Raw genomic sequence first — 20,685 nt, 5'->3', positions numbered from 1 at the left:
TCAAAAAGGGGGGGAAAGAGGGCTTGAAAGAGATAGTAATCACAATAATGGAACCTCCATATTCAGAGGCAATATATCTCTGAATACCAGTTATTGGAGAACAAACCATACGAGCGGGGGGTGCAGCTCTTACTTTTCTGAACTTCTTGGGAACTTCCTAAAATATCCTGGCCACACTTGGAGAGGGGATGCTGGGCTGCCAGTCTGATCTGGAGCACTTTTTTAATGATCCGAAACCAGGACTCGGGGGTCTTTATGCAGCCCCTTCTTACATGCCCAGGGTAATGCCGATCACCACTTTTGGGTCAGGAAGCAATTTGGCTAGGAATCCTCTTGGTGTTTTGCCATCTTCCTGGCATGGAGCAAAGGTCACTGGGGGAGTTTGGCAGGGGGGGCGGAAGTTATGAATTTCCTACATTGTGCAGGGGGTTGGACTAGATGATCCTGGAGATCCCTTCCAACCCTATGATTCTATTAGCCTGGGATTTTCCAGCTGGGGACACCATCCCCTTCCTTGCAAAGTAAAAAAAATGGTCCACTCTAGAATCCTTTTCCTGATAAGTACTTTTCCTGATAAGATCACTTTCTCTAAGTGATATAAATGTTACGTGCTTTACAAGGGCTTGGACCAAGCTGCAGTTGTCAGAATCAAAATCCATCAGGCAAGACCCAGCCCTCAATGTGCACATGCCCCTATTCATCGTCATTACACACAAGCACAGACTCCCTGAAGCATCTCTGATCCAAACACCTGCTAAAGAAACTTGCGTGCAATTTTCTGCTCCCAGAGGGAAGGAAGGGAAATTATGGAACCTGTGGGTTCATCCCCACCGAGCAAAACAGAGGGGGACTTTGAGGTGCGAACTAGCCTGACGTGGCTTCTACCTAGATACACAGAGTAGGCCACAAGGGGAAAGAATGGTGCGAGCTGCTAATTTGTTTCTAGGCTAAATTTCAAAGTGCCCCGTGCAGAATGTTCCAGGCAGCTTCAGGACCTTACAGAGTGCCTCCTCTCAGGAATCCTTTTCAAGCATGAAGGTCTTCTCATGGCTTGGACTGTGCTGGGCCTGCCTTGCTTATTTTGCCAGGTTCCCAGGGAACACGTGCTTGGCCTTTGGCTGTTTTTTGGGTATCTTTTAAGAATGGCATATTTCAGTACTAATATTTCATAACATCCACATAGTTTGCACAAACTTTGATGCTGTTTGGCCCCATTATGGAGCCGTCTTATGGAAAGGCATAACACAAGCACAAGAAATCCAAGCACTCTGGTGAATCCGGAGACAGCATATGCCCCACCCCTTCTTGGCAATTTCCCCCCCCCCCCCATCCCAGTAACACTCAGCAACTCCTAAGTATTTTCTAAAGTCTTCTGTCCATTTATTTCAATATTTGAAACACAAATATTCCTGTTAAAAGTGTTCCTGACACCGAGAATGATGTAAACGTCTCTGATCCACCATCTGTCCCAGCTGCAGATATCTGGGAATGGGTGAATCAGACAACTTTTCAGCGTTTCCGTTTGGAACCAATCCCCAAAATGGTCTCAAGTACCAATGCCTTGCAGCGGCTGAGCCCAGTGGGATAAATTCCTTCAACGCACAGAATCCTCGGCCTGGCAGAGCGGAGAACCCTGCGCAGTTCTGCAAGTCTCTCTTCTCGCTCGGCCCCATTCAAGTTCGACCAAGCCAGAGGCCCTTCATGTCCCGCACCTGCTTAACTGTATTCTTACCCTGGGATCTGAGAACGCTCGGAATCCAAGACTCACCTGTCGAATTTTTTTGCACAAAACATCCGCTCCATTTTAATAAAATACAAAAATCCCATCGTAACTCACACCTGAACCTCCTTCAAGTGGGCCTGAGGCCACTGTCATGGCAACCATCCTCCCACCCGCTGGCGTGCTCCTTGGGTACTGAATTGTCTGGGTGTAGCACAGCAGCAGGGCACAAGAGTCTCTCCAGAGTCCCAGCCGAAGCAGGCTGTTCCTTGAGAAGCAACGCCTGCCGTACCAGGGCCGACATCTCCTCGTGCCGGTCACTTTCCCAGTCCGGCATTGTGGGGGTCTCCGGACAGCAGACGGTTGGCACAGGGCTAGGACCAGGGAACAGCTCTTGAATGCCACTGCTGTGTGCCCTGCACTTGAGGCGAAGCTTGTGTGGAAGAGCTGCTGTCTTAACGTCAGGCTGGGCATCCGGGAGCCCCGTGAAGGGAGCAGGCGAGCATCTCCAGCTGAGCTCCTCCCCACTCTCCTCACTGGAGTAGCCCTCAAAGGGAGAGGTGGGCTCTCCCGTCTTCTGCTCGCTCTCTGCCTCAGCCAGGCCCCCCTCCAAATAACCAGCAGCCATGCTGTAGCTCTGGGATTTGGGGCAGTAGCCAGGGTGAGTTTGCGCATCCTCCGGCTGGCAGCAGGTGTTGCTTGCTGGGCTGGGGCTTCTGGGCGTCTCAACAGCACAGCCTTCTGCCTGCTCCTCTTGGTTCGAAAGCAGAGGCTGGGGTGGGGCCACAGCCGTAAAACCGTTGGCGCTGAAGAGGATGACGCCCCGAGGAACCGGGCCCTTGAGCTCTGAAGGGGGCTGCAGGGGGGGCTCCCCATAGGCCTGGCTGACCACCTGGACTTCACCAAGCATCTGAGGCACAGGGCTGCCCCGTGACGAACCGTCCGACATATCAGAGAGGGATCCTCGGGGCGAATATTTGGCCACTGACGCACTGATGCTGTCCCGGCTTGACTGCTCCGTCTCAGAGGAGTCCTCCGAATGGTGGGACCGGGACAGAATGCCAGAGTACATACCGTTTTCGCTGGCCCCGTAGAAGTGCCCAGCAGAGGTTGGGCTGGCTGTGCTCAGCTGCTGGCTCTTCTCCATGAAAGCCGCCGTGCTGATGAGACCAAAGCGCAACTTGAGCTGCAGCAGCTCGGTCTTGAGCCGCACATTCTCCTCGTTGAGCGCCATCACCCTGTTCTCCAGCACCAGGTCGTTAAAACGCCGCTTCTCCCGGGAGCGCTTGGCCGCCTCGTTGTTCTTCCGGCGTTTCTCCCAGTAGCTGGCATCCTTCTTCTCATCAGAGATAAACTCGCGCTTTCGCCTGCAGTTGGCACTGGGCTTGCTCTTGAGTGCCCGGGCTCGCTGAATCATGCCGTCGTGCGGGAAGCCAGGGAAGTTCCCAGCCACACACAAGGTGGGAGAATTGAGACTTTCCATAGTGCCAGGGAGAGCGACAAGAACTACCCTCCACCTGTGCAACTACCAAAGGACAGACGTCTGTCTGCTGTTAGAATGTTTCTGTCTCAATTGCTGTGGATGCCAGAACTGAGGCTTCTTTCTAGCTCTACAACCAAACGGTGTTACCAAGTGGTATTGCCAAGGGAGTTGTTTCCAATATGGCCCTGAGCCATCTTCCTCATGCCACAGTTCATGGGGTTCCAGGCACCCACCAAGGCCAGAGAGACTGCCCAGCACAGAGAGACCATCTTCTAAGACACCCACCGCCGCTGGCTCTCCTTCAGCTTTCTTCAGCTGGAAGCCATAGATTTGCAAGTCCCTGGCTTAACACCGGCAGAAAATCTTTCAGTCCACTGGAAACATGTGGGTCTTTGCAGCTGTACTTCTGCAGGCTCTGAGAGAAGAGATGTTGCCAGACGCCAGGAGCAGCAAGAAGTGAAGAGAGTCAGCGGCAACAGCTGTGTCAGGCCCAGAAGGCAGCAGAAACGCCTGGAGGAGGAAGGGCATAAAAGAAGGGGGTTACATCTCTGCCGGGTGCTGTCACACACCTCCAGCTCCGTTTACATAATCTGGCAGGTTCAGACAACATTGCAGCAGCCAATGGCAAACATGGGCCACACCCCACATTCCAGCTCTCTCCAGAAAGGGCTATGTGGTTGCACACAAAGGGTGGAGTCACCCCCCCCCTCCAAAAAAAAGAACAGCACTCTCACACATATATTTTTTGCATGGGGCATAGATGGCCAAGTGCCTGAAGCACAATACACAAACCCGCTTTATACTATACAGGCAACACAAATATATAGTACAAACTCTGTTACAAACAAGAGAAACAGTACATACAAAGAGAGCACTCACACATAGAGAGAGAGAGCGCAAAGAAAAGGAGCGATACACAAATGTCATGCTAGCCAGGCCATATGACCCTGGAAGGTAAGAGGATCGTGTCGGGGGGCAGATTTCGGGTGCCCTCACAGATGGCAGCGCAAGGCAGGCAGATCAGAACTGCCAGGCACAGTCTATCCAAGAAGGTCCACAAGCACCTGGGAGTTCATGACCGGGAGCCATGCCCAAGAGGGTTGTGACTGGAGAGTAATTAGTAGAAGGAGCTGGGTCCCTCTTGAATCCTCTGCCTCAGAAACCAAAAAAATGTCTTGGGATGGAGCCACCTTTTACCTCCACACACAACCAAACTCACACACCTCTTTTTCTTTCACACACTAACCCCATCTCACCTCACACATTCAACCACATACACCAATCTCTCCTTCCATCTTGGAATTACACAGGGGCGACACTCTTCTCGCAAGTCCTGATGTGTACAACGCAGCCACCTCTCACTCACTGATGCGCTCAGACAGACACACACACGCTGCCTCGTAGTTCATTCTCAATCCATCACACGCACAGAGCTCCCTTGTTCCTTCCTCTCTCACAAGCAACTAATCCTTTTCTTCCTCACCCACAAACACAGCCACTCCCTAGCTCTGACTGTAAGCTAGCTCTGTGTATGTATGGGCTGGGGGGGGGGGGGCATTGATAGATAGCTAGAAAAACAAAAAAAAGTGCTTGTCTCCCCCCATTTTGAGGAATGAGGCCAACAAGGCAGGTGGGTTGTGGAAGGAAAGCCATGAAATGGCAAGAGTTGTGCTCCTTTTCCCCACCGTAACACATGCACAGGAATGCCGAGAGAGCCAAGGCCATGTGTACCAAGCGGCACGCTCCCCCCCCCCGCCCGCCTCTGGGCCCCTCCCCCTTTCCTTTCCCTTGCATGTGATCTATGCACATCAGGCGCAAGCAGCAGGAATATAGGTCAGTAAACACTGAATATTTATCAGGCGAGGTAGTCAAAACAGGTCTGATGATTGCAGATTGCGCAACCCGCTCCAGAAAGCGAGCAAAGGCATGATGCCAACAACCTACTGGCCTATAAACCGTTCCCGCACAAGGAAACAATAGAAGCAGGCAGGCGGGGAAGATGTTGCCTGGAAAGGGTGGGGGAGGCGGCAGCAAGCAGTCTGGGGCTCATCTGTGAGGTCTTTGCTAGGCCTGGCATGCTGTGATGCCATGGGGGTAGGGTTGCCAGCCTCCAGGTGGTGGCTGGAGATCTCGCAGAATTACAACTGGTCTCCTGGCCATAGAGATCAGTTCCCCTGGAGAAAATGGCTGTTTTGGAGGGTGGACTGTATGGCAGTATACCCTGCCGTGGCCTCTCCCTTCCGCAAATCCTGTCATCTCCAGGCTCCACCCCCCAAATCTCCAGGAATTTCCCAACCTGGACCTGGCAACCCTACAGTGAGGGCCACAGAACAGCACATACGAAGAAACCAGGTGGACAGAGCGTCCCACAGCCAACCTCTCTGGAGGTGGCTGTCTGCCTCGGTTGTTGCTAAGGGCCGCTTCATGTGTGACGTTTCCTCACACCGATAATTTCTATGTAAGAAATGATGAGTACGTGCTTGTGATGTGTAAACACTTTGCATTTCAAAAAGAAAAGAAAGCCAGAAGGAACCCAATAAGCACTCACCAAAGCTTGGAGAGAAAAATCTGAACCAAATATTCCCATTCTTCGCAGAAGTCGTTTGCCACAAAAACGTAATTAAAAAAATGAAAAACTTTCTCTTCTTGCAAAATAATTCTTTCCCTCCCACTGTGAGTTAAAAAAAAAGTTTTCACTGAAGAAAAACACACGGTCCAAAGTCAAAATGTCATCAGATTATTAAAGGAGACTGTGTTAGGTAGCCAGCCTCCAAATCTGTGCCCCCACCCCCAAAACACTCTGTACTAGACCCAGAAAAACAGCCCTTGAAAAATGATCGGGTACAGTGCAGAGGTCAGAGCACGGGGTGTATTGGTACGCAGCGATGGTAAGGCCGTGGGCAAACAGCTGGGAGCAAATTCTATTTGGAAGGTTTGAGAGAGATTTCTAGGGGTGGGTTGGGAAGTTAAATGGGCCAGGAACAGCACCAGGCGAGCGGAGACAAGTGTGGGTGTGAGCAACGGGGGTGGGGGTGGGGGTGGGGGTGGAGACAACGGGAGACCTGACATCCCACACTGCTACTGGTGTGTCTTAAGTCTCTTGCTGCAAGAGAGGAAAGAATATTATGATGCCTGAGCAAAGGGAAGGGAGGAAATTCTCAATTCTGACGTTTTGTAAAAGATAATTTTGCCTTTCCTTTAACACAATGATAGAGTCTCCCACTTGCTGCCACGGTTGCTACTACAAAGTTGTAATGTTAGGAACACATGAAGTTGTCTTTCGACTGTCGGTCCATCAGAGTCAGTCCTGGCAGTGGCTCCTCGGGGTTTCAGGCAGAGGTCTTTCACATCACCTCCTACCTGGTTCTTCTAGCTGGAGATGCCGGGGATAGAACCCGGGACCTTCTGCATGCCAAGGAGGTGCTCTAACAGTAAGCCACAGCCCCAAAAGTGTGGGCAACAGGGTGGAGGCATCGGGATCTATTGATCTTCCTGCCTCCAGCTCCCTTCACTGCCGTTGGTTTGCAAGGGTCAGCCTGCTCCAACAGCCCTTTCCCTGCCCCCACACTTCGCTTCTCTTTCTGGGTCAGGGCAAGAAAAACAGTTTCCAACTAAACAACCTGAATCACACACCCTGATCCGCCCGCAGGGCTTGGCCTCGTGTCTACCTGGCACATGGAGCCACCAACGGGAAGGCCTGGGTGTGTGCAAGGAGGATGCTGCAAGCCCCGGCACGAAGAGCACCATGACCTACTTCCCAGTTTGTGTCATCTTCCCGGGGCAGAAAGACTTCCACAGCCTGAAAAGAAGGTCATCCCCACAGACTGATGTGCTCCTTGAGCCCTGGGCCTGTACTTCAGAGTCAAATCACTCATTACACTTTTTCTCAACCACAGTTTTTGTGCCACTAAACACCAGGAATCAGTCCTGGGAGATAGGAAGTAACAGACAAAACTGAGCATAAGCAGACTGCTTTCATTCAGTGGCGAGCTGTCACACATCTGGGGTTATGGGAAATGACCTCCACGACAGACTGCAGATAGCCCAAGCCCCAACCCTCTCGCCCACCAGTCATTTTAGAACTTAAGCCCTGTCTAGAGACTCTCAGACAGAAAAGGCAGCGAGGATGAGAAAATTCTGAAAGTAAAGAAATGGATCAGAAAGGACAGAACAGGTTTGGGAAACGGCAAGAAAGAAGGTTGGGGGAGGGGGGTCTAAGGAACAAGCCCTACAAGGAAAGGTTGAAAGAAATGGGTGTGTTTATCCTGGAAAAGCTGACGGGGCACACAGTCTCCTTTTGTCTGAAAGGCTGGCACACAGATGAGGGCGAAGACTTCTTTGGTGCCACTCGAGAGAGCAAAATTGGATTTCATGGGCTTCAATTACAGCACAGGGGAGCTTGGCTAAGCGACAGGAGAAACTCTTAATGGTAACGACGATTCAGCAATGGGGGCAGGAGGGGGCAGGAGGGGGGGCTCTCCCTTGTTTGGAGGTCCTCAGGCCTCTCGTCTCTGGAGAATGCTCTAGCTTTGGATCTGTCACATCGAGGGCGGGGGGGGGGGGGCTCAGACCGGGAGGCGCATAAGATTCTCTTCCAGCTACAGTTGAAAAGATCAAGAGTCCAGTAGCACCTAAAGTCTAACAAAATTTGTGGTAGGGTATGAGCTTTTGTGAGTCACAGCTCACTTCTTCAGATACAGCTAGAATGTAGCTAGCTGTAGCTGAAGACATGAACTGTGACTCACAAAAGCGAGTAATATCCTGCCACAAATTTTGTTAGACTTTTAGGTGCTACTGGACTCTTGCTTTTTTCTATTGCTACAGGCAGACTAACATGGCTACCCATCTTGATCTGTTTCCTGCTACAGGGCTCTCTGTTAGGGAATTCTAGTTTCCTGTTTCCCTGGATAGCCCAGACAAGCCTGATCTTGTCAGATCTTAGAAGCTAAGCAGGGTCAGCCTTGGTTAGTAATTGGATGGGAGACCTCCAACAAAAACCAGGGCTGCAGAGGCAGGCAATGGCAAACCACCTGTTAGTCTCTTGCTATGAAAACCCTGCCAGGGATTGCCATAAATCGGCTATGACTTGAGGGCACTCTCCACCAAAACTAGTATTCCGAGATATATTGCCTCTGAATATGGAGGTTCCATTTAGCTATTGTGATTACTATCTCTTTCAAGCCCTCATTTTTATCCTTTTGGATATGAGTTAATGTAAGGTATTGTTGAACTAGTCCTTAAGGCAAACCATCTCTGTTAGTCTCTTGCCATGAAAACCCCACTAGGGGTTGCCATATGTCAGCTATGACTTGACAGCACTCTCTACCACCAGATGCAACAGAGCACAGGTGGGGAGGGGGCACTCGTTAATGGGACTGCCACTCCATTGCATTCATAAGAGACCACATTTGTGGTCATTTGGAATTAATGTCCTGTACTGTGAGCTTTCCATATAGAATCATAGGGTTGGAAGGGACCTTCAGGGTCATCTAATCCAACCCCCTGCCCAGTGCAGGAAATCCACAACTACCGGCCTCCCACACCCCCAGTGACCCTTACTGCACACCCAGAAGATGGCAAAACACCGTCAGGCTCCCTAGCCAAACAGCCCTGGGGAAAATTGCTACCTGCCCCCAAGGTGGTGATTGGCCTTACCCTGGGTATGTAGAAGGGGCCACAAGAACTAAGCACTGATGCAGCCCTTCCTGCCCTCCCTCTCATGATCTGCCCAGGTTCACAGAATCAGCATTGCTGTCAGGTGGCCCTCTAGCCTCTTGCCAAGATCCAATCATTTATTCAGATGGTGGACATCACCTGTGGAGCGATAAGATCACCCTGCCAAAGGGAGAGGAAGGAGATGAAGGCTCACTGACAGACCGGTGATATGGGCGAAGCCTTGGAGGGGGGGGCTTGAAAGTGTCCTTCCTTGAAGAGATTTTAGACCGTCCAGTCTGAGGCTGGACAGACCCCCCAGTCTGTCCAACTGTGGGGTCGGTTGCTGCAGCGCCTTATCATGACAAGCTTTCCCTGTCGATTTCTGCACGTTAAACCTCTTCCTAACACCACAGGAGCAGGAGGAGGTAGGTTTTTCTTGGGCAGCTGGTAATCCTAGCTGGAGTAGAGTTGCCAACAACCTGGAGGGGGAAAATGTCCTCCCTCCTTAACAAAGCCGTATTGGGATGTTTTTGACCTTCAAGCCCTGAAAAGCTTCAGCTGCCTGTTTCCTCCCATTAAACCTCTGCTGAAGGGGCAGGACATTTTTTCTCCAGGTTTTTGGCAACCCTGTGTTGGAGGCGGAACAGCAGTTGAAGAAATAAGGCCTTCCTTATTACACCAGAGCTGCACAAGTCAGTGGGCACTACTAAGATGCCTCCGGCACCCTCATGCCAATGCCCTGAAAGATACTATTAGGGATGACAGCCTCATTGTTCCTCTGTGCTTCAGCCACTGCCTGACAGTAAAACAGTTTCCCCACCACTTCTTTTTCACATTAGGAGAGGTTTTTTGTCTGCTTTCATTCCTACAACCTGGGATGCTACTGACGTGGTGGGTGCGCAACAAATTGTCTGGTAGCAATTTTCCCTGGGCCAGTTTGACTAGGGATCCTGAAGGTGTTTTGCCATCTTCTGGGTCACTGGGTGTGTGGGGAGGGGAGGTACTTGTGAATTTCCTGTTTCGTGCAGGGGGGTTGGACTAGATGACCTTGAAGGTACCTTCCAACCCTATGATTCGATGATTCTGTCCTATGATTCTGCTCTCAGGACAGAGCCGACTCACATGCCCTAGAAGCTGCCCAGGGTGTTTCCATCTGGCTTGTTCTAGGAGCTTCATGGTCAGAACTTCTCTCCCAGGCATATGCTAGCCCCGTTTGGATCAAGACCACAGCACACCATCAAGACACATTACACTTCCCCAGCAGGGCAAACAGCAGGTCTCTGGGGCAATTTCTGGCCAAGAAAATGATGCGGGGGAGGGGGGTTAGGACTTAAGCCCACCCACCCCCAGAAGCCATGGGTCTGACATGAAAGGGGAGTCAAGTTCCAAGCACACAATCCAGGTGTGGGTCTAACTGGCAGGAGCAATGGCAACTGCCAAAGAGTTAGCAATAAAACCCCAGGTGCTAATAGCCGCAGAAGTCAGATGGAAAGCGCCACCACAAAGACCTACAGGAATCTCATGTCACTGGCCCAGTCCTGCTGTAGCATGAACCATACGAAAATCAGCATGTGGTAACAGGAGAGGTCAGAGTGTTAGAACGGGATCTGGGTAAGCTTGTGCCTTGTTGTGAGGAAAAGCGGGAGACAGGCAAACCACACATGCTGCCCTAAGCTCCTTGGAGAACCGCAGGATTAAAAATGCAATAGATAAGACAGAAAATAACTGTGCTTATATGCTGCTCTTCTAGACAGATTAGTGCCCCACTCAGAAAGGAGGAAAAGATCAGTGTTATTATTATCCCCACAATAAAGCCAGGGCTGAGAGGAGTGGCTTGCCCAAGGCCATCTGCTGAGCTCATGGCAGTAGTGGTATTTGAACCAGCAGAGTGCTAATTCGCAACCTAACCACTTAACCATGACGCTATAGCAGCTCCATGAAATGTCCCCAGAAAATGGAGGCAATCTTTCCCTGTGGAAGGACATGTTTCCTATCTTCACTAGGGCTGGCACCTGAAAGCAGAATTCTGTTCCCTTGGGTTCCCCGACCGTGTCTGTTACTGCCCTCACTCTTTTCCACGTGGAGCTCCTTGCTCCCCAGGATCATGGGGGGAGTGGGGAGTGGGGCTGTCCCCTTGGATCTTCAAGATACAGCCCTGCTCAAAGCTAAAGGACAGGGCCTTTTTTGTGGTGGTACCATGTTTCTGGCACTCTCTAGATATGGCTGCCTACCAGACCTGGTCAACCCCTGAAAAAGCTTGTTCCACAAAACCTGGAGACAAATATTTTGTGGTTTTACAACAGGTTTTCATTACATATTGTTTTAACCATGTTATCTGTGCGATGCTTTTAATATTTTTATTTATGTAAGCCATCTCAAGGGTAACTTTGGGCTGGCTATGTTTTTATAAGTAACTGGGTTCTGATTCCCTGTTTCGTTTCTGGACAGAGATTTCAGTACCCCGACAGCAATGGCGGAATCCCCTTGGGAGGGTCGACCTCCGTTTGCCTGTGGGTGTGAACTCTTCTCCAGACTTCCTCCTGGGCTCCTGATCTTGTTTGTTCTGCAGCTACAGGCCCTTCCTTGAAGACCGTGACTCACCCCTCGAACACCCGGTTCCTCTTCTCTGTGCTCCATCTCTGCAGGTTTTCCTGCAACTGCACAGTGATGTAACATTACTCCAAGACAGCTTCCCATGCCAGTACTGGAAATGAGCCAGGGTCGCACCTTTTCCTCCTCCATCTTCCCTGCATCATTACTGGGGGGGGGGGACAATATTCTGCACAAGCAAACTCCAGACATGAATAGTAAGACAGGCTTCTCCCTCACCCCTTTTAACAAGCTGCACAACAAAAAGAAACTTGAACTGATACAGCTTTCCTTGACATGGGATTGTAATGATGGCGAAGCTGCACCCGCTGAATTTCTGCCCACCAAGCACCTGCTAAGTGTAGGGGGACAGCCAGGGCTCATTTTGAGGGGGAACACGCAGGAACGCAGTTCCGGCAGTTCCCCAAAGAGGTCACATGACAGGTGGCCCCGCCCACCTGACTCTCAGCCATTTTGGGCCCATTTCGGCCTGGATTGGGGCCAAAGTGGCCTGGATCAGGCCTCTGATGAGTGGTGGATCACTCTCCTGCTCAGCAGCGGCCAGATCCTGACCATTTTGGGCCCCTTTTCAGCCATTATTAGCCCCTTTTTACCATTTTGGGCCCAATTTCTGCCCCGAAGGGCCAGGATTGGGTCCAAAACAGCCAGGATAGGTGATGTCAGGGGGTGTGGCATATGCAAATCAGTCATGCTAATGACACACTTCTGGTGATGGCAAGGGGTGTGGCATATGCTAATGAGCTATGCTAATGAGTTCCTCCAGCTCTTTTTCTACGAAGTGACCCCTGGGGACAGCAATCCTATAGCATGCTTGGAGGCGGGCAGAGACAGCACAACATAGACTGCACAGGAAAGGATCTCAAACTGTATAGTCATGAGGGAGGACATGTGGCTGCATCTACACACAGTGGAATATTGTGTCATCCTTGCCTCATAGCAACCTTTGCAAACGGATTTTCCTGCATGGGCAAGACAATCCAGACAGGTTGATCAAGACGGGTAGTTGTGTCAGTCTGTCTGTAGCAGAGCAAGAGTCCAGTGGCACCTGTAAGACTAACAAGATTTGTGGTAGGGTAGGAGCTTCCTTGAGTCACAGCTCACTTCTTCAGCTGCCTGAACTGAGCTGTGACTCACGAAAGCTCCTACCCTACCACAAATCTTGTTAGTCTTATAGGTGCCACTGGACTCTTGCAATCCAGGCAGGGAATGAGTGCTGGAGCCAACTCCAGCCTGCGTGATGCAGCCCAAGTTTGCTTAGAGTGGGTTGTGAAATCGCAACTGCTCTTTTATGCTATCAGATTTAACTGTTTATTTCTGTATTTTTAAATTGATGTGATTTGCTCTGAGCCTGCTTGCGGGGACAGCGGACTACAAACTGAGTAAATAAATAAAATAAAATAGGGCTGTGATCTCAAAGACAACAGCAACAGTTTCAGCAAGCTCAGGTGAGGGTTTCACAGTCCTCTGCCTTTAATAGCAGACACCAAACCCATAAAGCTGTTTGGCTTTGTTGAAGTGAGCAGGTATAATCACAGAATCATAGAATCACAGGGTTGGAAGGGACCTCTAGGGTCATCTAGTCCAACCCCCTGCAAAATACAGGAAATTCCCAAATACCTCCCCCCCACCCCCAACACATAAACACAGTGACCTTTACTCCATGCCCAGAAGATGGCAAAAAGGTAGATGGAAAGCTCTGACCTGGATGGCCCAGGCTAGCCCAATCTCATTAGATCTTGGAAGTTAAGCAGGATCAGTCTTCTTTAGTACTTGAATGCGAGATTCCCAAAGAAGTCCAAGGTCACTACACAGACAAGGGCAAACCACCTCTAAACATGTCTTGCCTAGAAAACTCTATGGGTTTCTACAAGTTGGCTACAACGCGATGGCTAAATGCATTCAAATCAAAGGGCCCAATATTAAAATTGCTGACTATAGGACATGAATATAGATATATACATGGACCTGGATAGCCCAGGTGGGCCTGATCTTGTCAGATCTCAGAAGCTAAGCATGGTTGGCCTTGGTTAGGAACTGGATGGGAGACCTTCAAGGAAGACCAGGGTTGCAGAGGCAGGCAATAGCAAACCACCTCTGTGAGTCTCTTGCCATGAAACCCCCACCAGGGATTGCCGTAAATCAGCTATGACTTGAGGGCACACTCACCATATATATCAATACAGAATATTCAGACAGGGTCGCATTAAGAGCATTGTTTGATATTTCTGTATGATATTAATCTGAATTAAGGCTATATTTGGGGCTGTGATTATTTTTAAACTAAGTATGTTAGTATACTGATATATATTCACGTCCTCTATTCAGCAATTTTAATATTGGGCCCTTTGATTTGGATTCATTTAACTTTCTAGTTCTTAATTCATTTTGGGGGGTTAAGTTCCACCCCCCTCCCCAGCTGCTTTTTTTTTGTCTTTTACAATTTGATGGCACCTTACACTTACAACAGATAGAAAACATTTCATCTGCTTAATTTCTAAGAGCCAAGAAGGCTGGTAAAGGCATTGGGAAGGCTAGAGAATGAGGAGCAAGCTGACGCCAAGCTTGCTCATACTGCCAGCTGGAAGTCAAACATACCAAGCCTAAAAAACTGTCTGGCATAGAATAATGAAGTTCTGGAGAAGCATTGGGGAAGAGCTGCCCTGGCACCTTGCTCAGCCACAAAACAGCAAGCCAAAGTGCTTAGTTCTTGTGGTGCTTAGTCCTAAACAGTTCTCACAGCCCTTTCTTACATGCCCAGGGTAATGCCAATCGCCACTTGGGGGACAGGAAGCAATTTTCTTCAGGCCAGTTTGGCTAGGGATCCTGATGTTGTTTTGCTATCTTCTGGGCATGCAGTAAAGGTCACTGGGTGTATGTGTGCGGAGGTAACTGTGCATTTCCTGTATTGTGCTGGGGTTGGACTAGATGACCCTAGAGTTCCCTTCCAACCCTATGATTCTATGACGCCTTACCCAGCTCACATGGCTGTTGTAAGAACAAAATGAATAACTCCACAGGACCCACAGGAAAGTTAGGATAGGATTCATAAGCAAACAACAGTAAGTCGCTAAGGCCAACTTGCTCACAAACTGGAGAAAAAAATGTCCTTCTGCCCCTTTAATAGAGGCTGAATGTGTGGAAATGGGCAGTGGAAGCTTTTCCTCAAAAGGAGATAAAATCACCTCACCTGGCAAGCAACATGTCACTAAACCTCAATTAGGCAGCTTGACCTATCGGCCTTCGTGGCTGTGAGGGTTTTTGAACTTGGGTCTCGATCCTAGCTGCTACATTATGGCTCGTTCCCACTTGAGGGAGGTTTGTTGTTGCCGTCTGGGCCTCCAGACCCCCTCGAAGACTCTCCATAGACTTCCGCATCCTTCTGCATCCTCCTTCCATCCTCAGCGTGGCCCAATTTCCCGGAAGAGGCCAGAGCCCGCAGTGTGGGCCCCCTCCCACGGGCCTACGTACCTTCCAGAGACTAATTTCAAAATGGCCCCTCCTCAATTTTCATATTTCAGTGCTGACTTCTGCGCATAATAGAAAATAAGACAAAATGTCCTTGGAATCTCCGCATTTCAAGGAATCCAAAGGACACAGCAAGCCTGCTTCGTGTTGAAATACGTGTCTATTCATATAGAAAACAGTTCCAAGTGGGTAGCCATCTCGGTCTGCAGTAGAACAGAATTTGAGTCCCATGGCACCTCAGAGACCAACAAGATTTTCAGGGTATGAGCTACATGAACAGCTTTGACTCTTGAAAGGCTCATACCCTGAAAATGTGGTTGGTCTCCAAGGTGCCACAGTTCTCAACCACAGAAAACAGGTGAAGAAACTGGGCTTTTAATTTTTTTACTGGCCCTACAGCACCTTTCCCAGTAGCCTGCATTAAGCAGAAGCAGCTTCTCTTGGGATGAAGATGAAAGGAAACCTTCACCAGGTTATTTTTCCAGGGTCCAGCTGCTATTAAAGACACAGGTGGGGTTGCCACCTGACCAAACCACAGGCTGCTCCGCTTTTGTGCTTCGAGCAATAGGCAACACTTTCCACCCTGCAGAGTATTACAGCTGCTTTGAAAGACAGAAAAGTAGGAGCCAATTAGAAAAAGAAACTGGCAACATTGGCAAATGGGCCATCAAGAGATGAGCACACTGTTGTCTCTTCCTACCCGGCCACCATTTTTGCCCATTCCAAAACAATATTTGCTCCCAGTGGGCCCTTTTTGCCCCAGCCCTTGGCCAAACTGAACTCAGCCTCCTGAAGGGTGCAGAAAGCCCAATTTTTCTCCCCCATGGATGCTGGAAGCCGGGACGAGGGCTAGAGGATTCACATGCTGACGGAACACGCCAGGGTGCCTGAGTTCATGGGCTGCAACACCCATTGCATTGTGGGAGAATCCTGAGATGGAGAGGAGCCAAGGAGGACGGGATCTAGAACTCTTCAATTATGTTCTTCATTTGGCAGGAGAGTGTGATGACCAAGGCAGATCAACCTTTGAATTTACCTGGGAAAATCTCAGTGGGCTGCTGCCTATGGCCCACCCACCCATACTGTGGTGGGGCCAATAAGGAGAAGCGCAGCTCTCTGGCTCTCCTTCAGAAGGGGGTCTGGCAGCTGGAGAAGGCGGACCCTGCTCCAAGGCTGTTTTGGTTTTCTGGGCCACCTCTGGTGAGGGCCAGGAGTCCAAGGATGGTAACAGAGCCCTATTCTGAGCAACAGAAGGGAAGTCTACTAGAATGGCAGCTGGCCACCTCGGTCAGAGCCCTGGTTCCAGCACTCGGAGGAGGAGAAAGGTTGTGACTGGAACAGATAGGTGGGCTCACACATAGCCTTTCCCCTTCTGCTGGTTCTGCCCTCATAGAATCATAGAGTTGGAAGGGGCCATACAGACCATCTAGTCCAACCCCCTGTCCAGTGCAGGATCAGCCTAAAGCATCTCTGACAAGTATTCATCCAGCCTCTTCTTGAAAACTGCCAGTGAAGGGGAGCTCACCACATCCCTAGGCAACTGATTCTACTTTTGAACTACTATGACCGTGAAAAAGTTTTTCCCAATATCCAGCCGGTTACCTTTCTGCATGTAATTTAAGCCCATTGGGTCCTACCCTCTGCTGCCAACTGGAACAGCTCCCTGCCCTCCTCCAAATGACAGCCATTCAGATATTTAAAGAGAGCAATCATGTCCCCCCTCAACCTCCTCTTCTCCAAATCAAACATTCCCAAGGCCCTCAGCCTTTCCTCATAGGGCTCAGTCTCCAGACCCCTGATCATCCTCGTCGCTCTCCTCTGCACCCTCTCGATTTTGTCCACATCCTTTTTGAAGTGAGGCCTCCAGAACTGCACACAATACTCCAGGTGTGGCCTGACCAAGGCAGTATAGAGAGGGGCTATGACCTCCTGCAATTTCGACGCTATGGCCCCTTTGATACAACCCAAGACTGAATTAGCCTTTTTTGCCACCGCATCACACTGACTGCTCATATTTAGTTTACAGTCCACTCTTACCCCAAGATCCCTTTCACATATACTACTGCCCAGAAGTGTATCCCCCATACAGTATTTGTGCTTCCCATTTTTGTGGCCCTCTGCCTCTGCCCATGGAATCACAGGCTCCACTCAGCAGGAGGGGCAAGCGGGAATGTCCAGGAAGCCCTGAGGCAGGCTGGGCCATGTAGGCTCCACTTGCATCAAAATTATGCTGCGGCAATGACGACTGCAGATGAAGGCTTTGCCAAGCTGTGATGCCCCTGTGGCCTTGCCAGCACCACATGGGGCTACCAGTGGCCTCCTAAATCAATGGCCAACTTGCACATGGCTCCTTGCCAGCCCTCCTTAGCCAGCAAACCATGCCAGCCCACTATACCTTCAAAGATCACTCCCTATGGCTTAACCAGCCCTGCTCAGTCGTGAAACTCACCACGTGTGATCTCAGATCAGCCACTCTCTCCCAGTCTAACCTACTTTGCAGGGCTGTTGTAAGAATAAGGTGGAAAAGTTGTGCATGTAGCACCCCACATCCCTTGAGGGATGCACTGATACAAGAAGTTGTCTGCCTAGCAAAAGGTGGCGTTTCGTAACCTTTCAATGCATGCTTTTGAGTGGAAGATATGAAGAACTAATGCTAAACCATATTAGTAATTGTGAATATCAATCTAGGAGATCGTAATAATTCTTCCTTAATTAACAAGAGAGCCCTAGTGGTATACTTGTATTAGTCACAAACACACCAATCGACAATAACCACCTCGTCTCCAAAATCTATCTAAATACTTCTGTATATTTACCCAAGCCTATTTGTGAACTGTGGGTCACAGACACGAGTTTGCCCCTCTGTCATTCTCATTTTTGTGAAACAGGATTTTATGGATGTATTCTTGTAGAAGAGTCATTTGCTGCACTTTAAAATCAGCCACTCCCTGTTAAGCCATTTGGAAAAACAATACTTTTAAGGAGGACCAAAGATGCAAGGTTTTGAGCTATACAGGATTCTTTATCAATCAGATTAGTCACAATTTTTTTAAAAAAGAAAAAAGACATGTCCAGATGTGAACATGATGAACAAAACATCTGTTCATCTTTCTAGAAAAAATATTTTCTTCAGCTCTAGACTGCTGAAGTGTTCTGTGTAACTTGAATGTTCCTAAGCTGTACGCTGATTACTAGTTGTTCCTAAACAAGTGGTTGGGGCAGTTTTTCAGCCCTCCCCCACCCCCAATTAGCAGAAACAGATTATACACAATAAATTAAATACTGCAAATGAGCTAGCTTTATCTGTCTATCTATCTAAAACATTTACTAGCTACCTTTCCACCTTAGAGGTACTCTAGTACAAAACTGTGCTCATTCTGGCCACAGGATTTTGCAATACTGGCGTGCAAAATCTGAGTTGTGTTGGTACAAAATTTTGATTTTTAATGTTGGGTTTTTATACAAGACGGCAAGGGTGGGCTGACTTCAGTGGCCTTTTTAAAAAGGGAGGGAAAGTCCCAGTGATTCACTGATGTGTTTTAAATGTACAGAGCAAGAGGGCATGCTCAGGTTCCTTTAACAGTTACAGCAAAACTGTGTAACTAACGTGTGTTAAAGGATGCTAAATATGCATTCTTGCTTAAGAACATGAGAAATGCTTCACTGGATCAGCCCAAAGACCCTCTAGGGCAGCATTCTCTGTGAGCACCTCAGCCCCAGGAAGAGCTTGGTGCTCTGCCCAAAATTGGTCACTGGTCCACTGGGGGACTAATGAACCTTCTGTCCTCCTTTACAACATGGAATGTGCATGGTTCTGTTTATGCATGTGGGAAGTGCAACAAACATGTGTGTGTATATATATGCTTGGGACAGGGAGGAGGGAAAGAGAACCTGTGTGCTGTGTCAGACAGTCCCCAGATTACACATTTCCTTGCACACATTCCTGTGGTCATGTAGACAACTTCATTGGGAGATGAAGTTTCCACCCGATTTGCAAATCACACACCAGAGCTTAACTCCCGGCTTCCCTAGACCTGCTTTCTCCCTCCCAGATCTCAGGTGTGCAGCAGCTAGCTCTGATTCCTCAGGTGCATGGAAACAGCAGTCTGCTCATGCTCAGTGGCACCCATCGCATTTTTCAAAGCCCAATCCCACACCTTGATGGCCTTCTTCAAACTAAAGCCTGTGTTTCCCATACAATTCTTTGGCCAAGGTAAAAGAAAAAGGAATTCAAGTTCCATCTCCAAAATGGTATCTGAAGAAGTGAGCTGTGGCTACCACTAATTTTGTTAGTCTTATAGGTGCTACTGGACTCTTGCTCTTTTCCATCTCCAAAAATGTTCCCTTCAACCATTTGCAGGGGGGCTTATTTCCATCACAGAGTTCCTGGCTGCCTGGCACAAACATACACACAACACTCACGCCCTGCAAAAGCAAAGGGGGTGGGGGGGGGGAGAAAAGTAGGTCAAGCTGGAAAGGAGAGGAGGAGCTGGAACGGTTGTGTTGTTATGTGTATGTACGCGCTTGGGAGGGGGGGTCATCCCTGGGGAATTTGCATTCATTTCCAAGAGGGGTCGGGGGTGCTTGGCCAGGAGACACACCCCCCCCGGATAATGCACCCCAATTGTGGATGCACGAGACGGACACGCGCAAAGGTTGCCCAAGAGGAGAGCGCGCCACGCTCCCCGCACGCCATCGAGCCCTCGCCCCCAAACAAAGCGCGCACGTCCACATGCACAGACGCGCGCGGGGGACGCGATGGCTCCGGGCAAGGGAGCCCCTCTCGCCGCACTCACCGGCCAGCCGGGCGGGTCCCTGGCGGTGCCGCTCTCGCCGCCGCCGCCGCGCGTCCTCCCGGCGCTGCGCCGCCGCCGCCCTCCTGCCTTCCCCGGGCCGGCCAATGTGTGTTAGTAGGTCAGCCGGTTGCATAAGCGCCTCTGCGAGCGCCTCCGTCACGCTGCACACAACACAACGCGGCGGCAGGGGCGGGGGGAGAGGCTGGGCCGGAGCCAGGCGAGAGCCACGCGGGAGGCGCCGGGGAAGGGCCGGAGCCAGCCGCGGCTGCCCTGCGAGCGCGAAGCCGGGCACAGGTTCAGCCATCGCGAGGGCCCGCCTCGCGTTTCCATGCCCCGCCGGGTCGGAAAGCACTCCAAAGGTTGCCAGCTCCAGGTTGGGAAATTCCTGGAGATTTGGGAGGTAGAGCCTGCAGAGGGTGGGGTTTGGGGAGGAACCTCAGCAAGATACAATGCCAAAGTACCCCCTCAAAGGAGCCCTTTTCTCCAAGGGATCTGATCTCTGGGGCCTGGAGATCAGTTGTAATTCCGGGAGAGCTCCAGCCACCATCTGGAGGCTGGCATGCATAGGCCAAGCCCTCCTGTGACAATACTTCAAATAACCAGTAAAGATTACAAAGGTCATTTGTGGCAGAGTATGAGCTTTCATGAGTCACAGCTCACTTCTTCCGAGCCTGACTCAATAAAAGAAGCCACGTCCTCCAGTTTGCAGGATCTGAGCAAGTCTGTTAATACTTTAGAAGTCTTTCATTCATAGGGTCGCCATAGGTTGGAGGTGACAGCACATAACACACACACATAGGTGCTACTGGACTCTTGCTCTTTTCTACTGCTATAGACAGACTAGCATGGCTACCCATCTTGATCTACAAAGATCATGAATATTATATTCCATAAAGTGCAGTAAGTCAAGCAAGTTCACATTCACTTAAAGTGCCAGTGTGCCATAAATACGTATA

At 50.0% G+C, this 20,685-nt stretch overlaps 1 protein-coding gene across 1 annotated transcript; it reads right to left on the bottom strand.

Annotated features, from left to right (window-relative positions):
• Positions 1–1,375: 1,375 nt before the first annotated feature.
• LOC129346119 (nuclear factor interleukin-3-regulated protein-like) lies at positions 1,376–19,825 on the bottom strand. Its single transcript, XM_055003409.1, has 2 exons — positions 19,730–19,825; positions 1,376–3,713 (listed from the first exon to the last, which is right to left on the bottom strand). Exon 2 carries the CDS (start codon positions 3,201–3,203, stop codon positions 1,851–1,853), a length of 1,353 nt encoding a protein of 450 aa, XP_054859384.1. The 5' UTR covers positions 3,204–3,713; positions 19,730–19,825; the 3' UTR covers positions 1,376–1,850.
• Between the last annotated feature and the right edge of the window lie 860 nt (positions 19,826–20,685).

The sequence above is a fragment of the Eublepharis macularius genome, chromosome 19, assembly GCF_028583425.1.
Source record: "Eublepharis macularius isolate TG4126 chromosome 19, MPM_Emac_v1.0, whole genome shotgun sequence".
NCBI lineage: Eukaryota > Metazoa > Chordata > Lepidosauria > Squamata > Eublepharidae > Eublepharis > Eublepharis macularius.
Note: the sequence above shows the minus strand (reverse complement) of the source record. Positions and strands in the feature narration are given on the sequence as shown.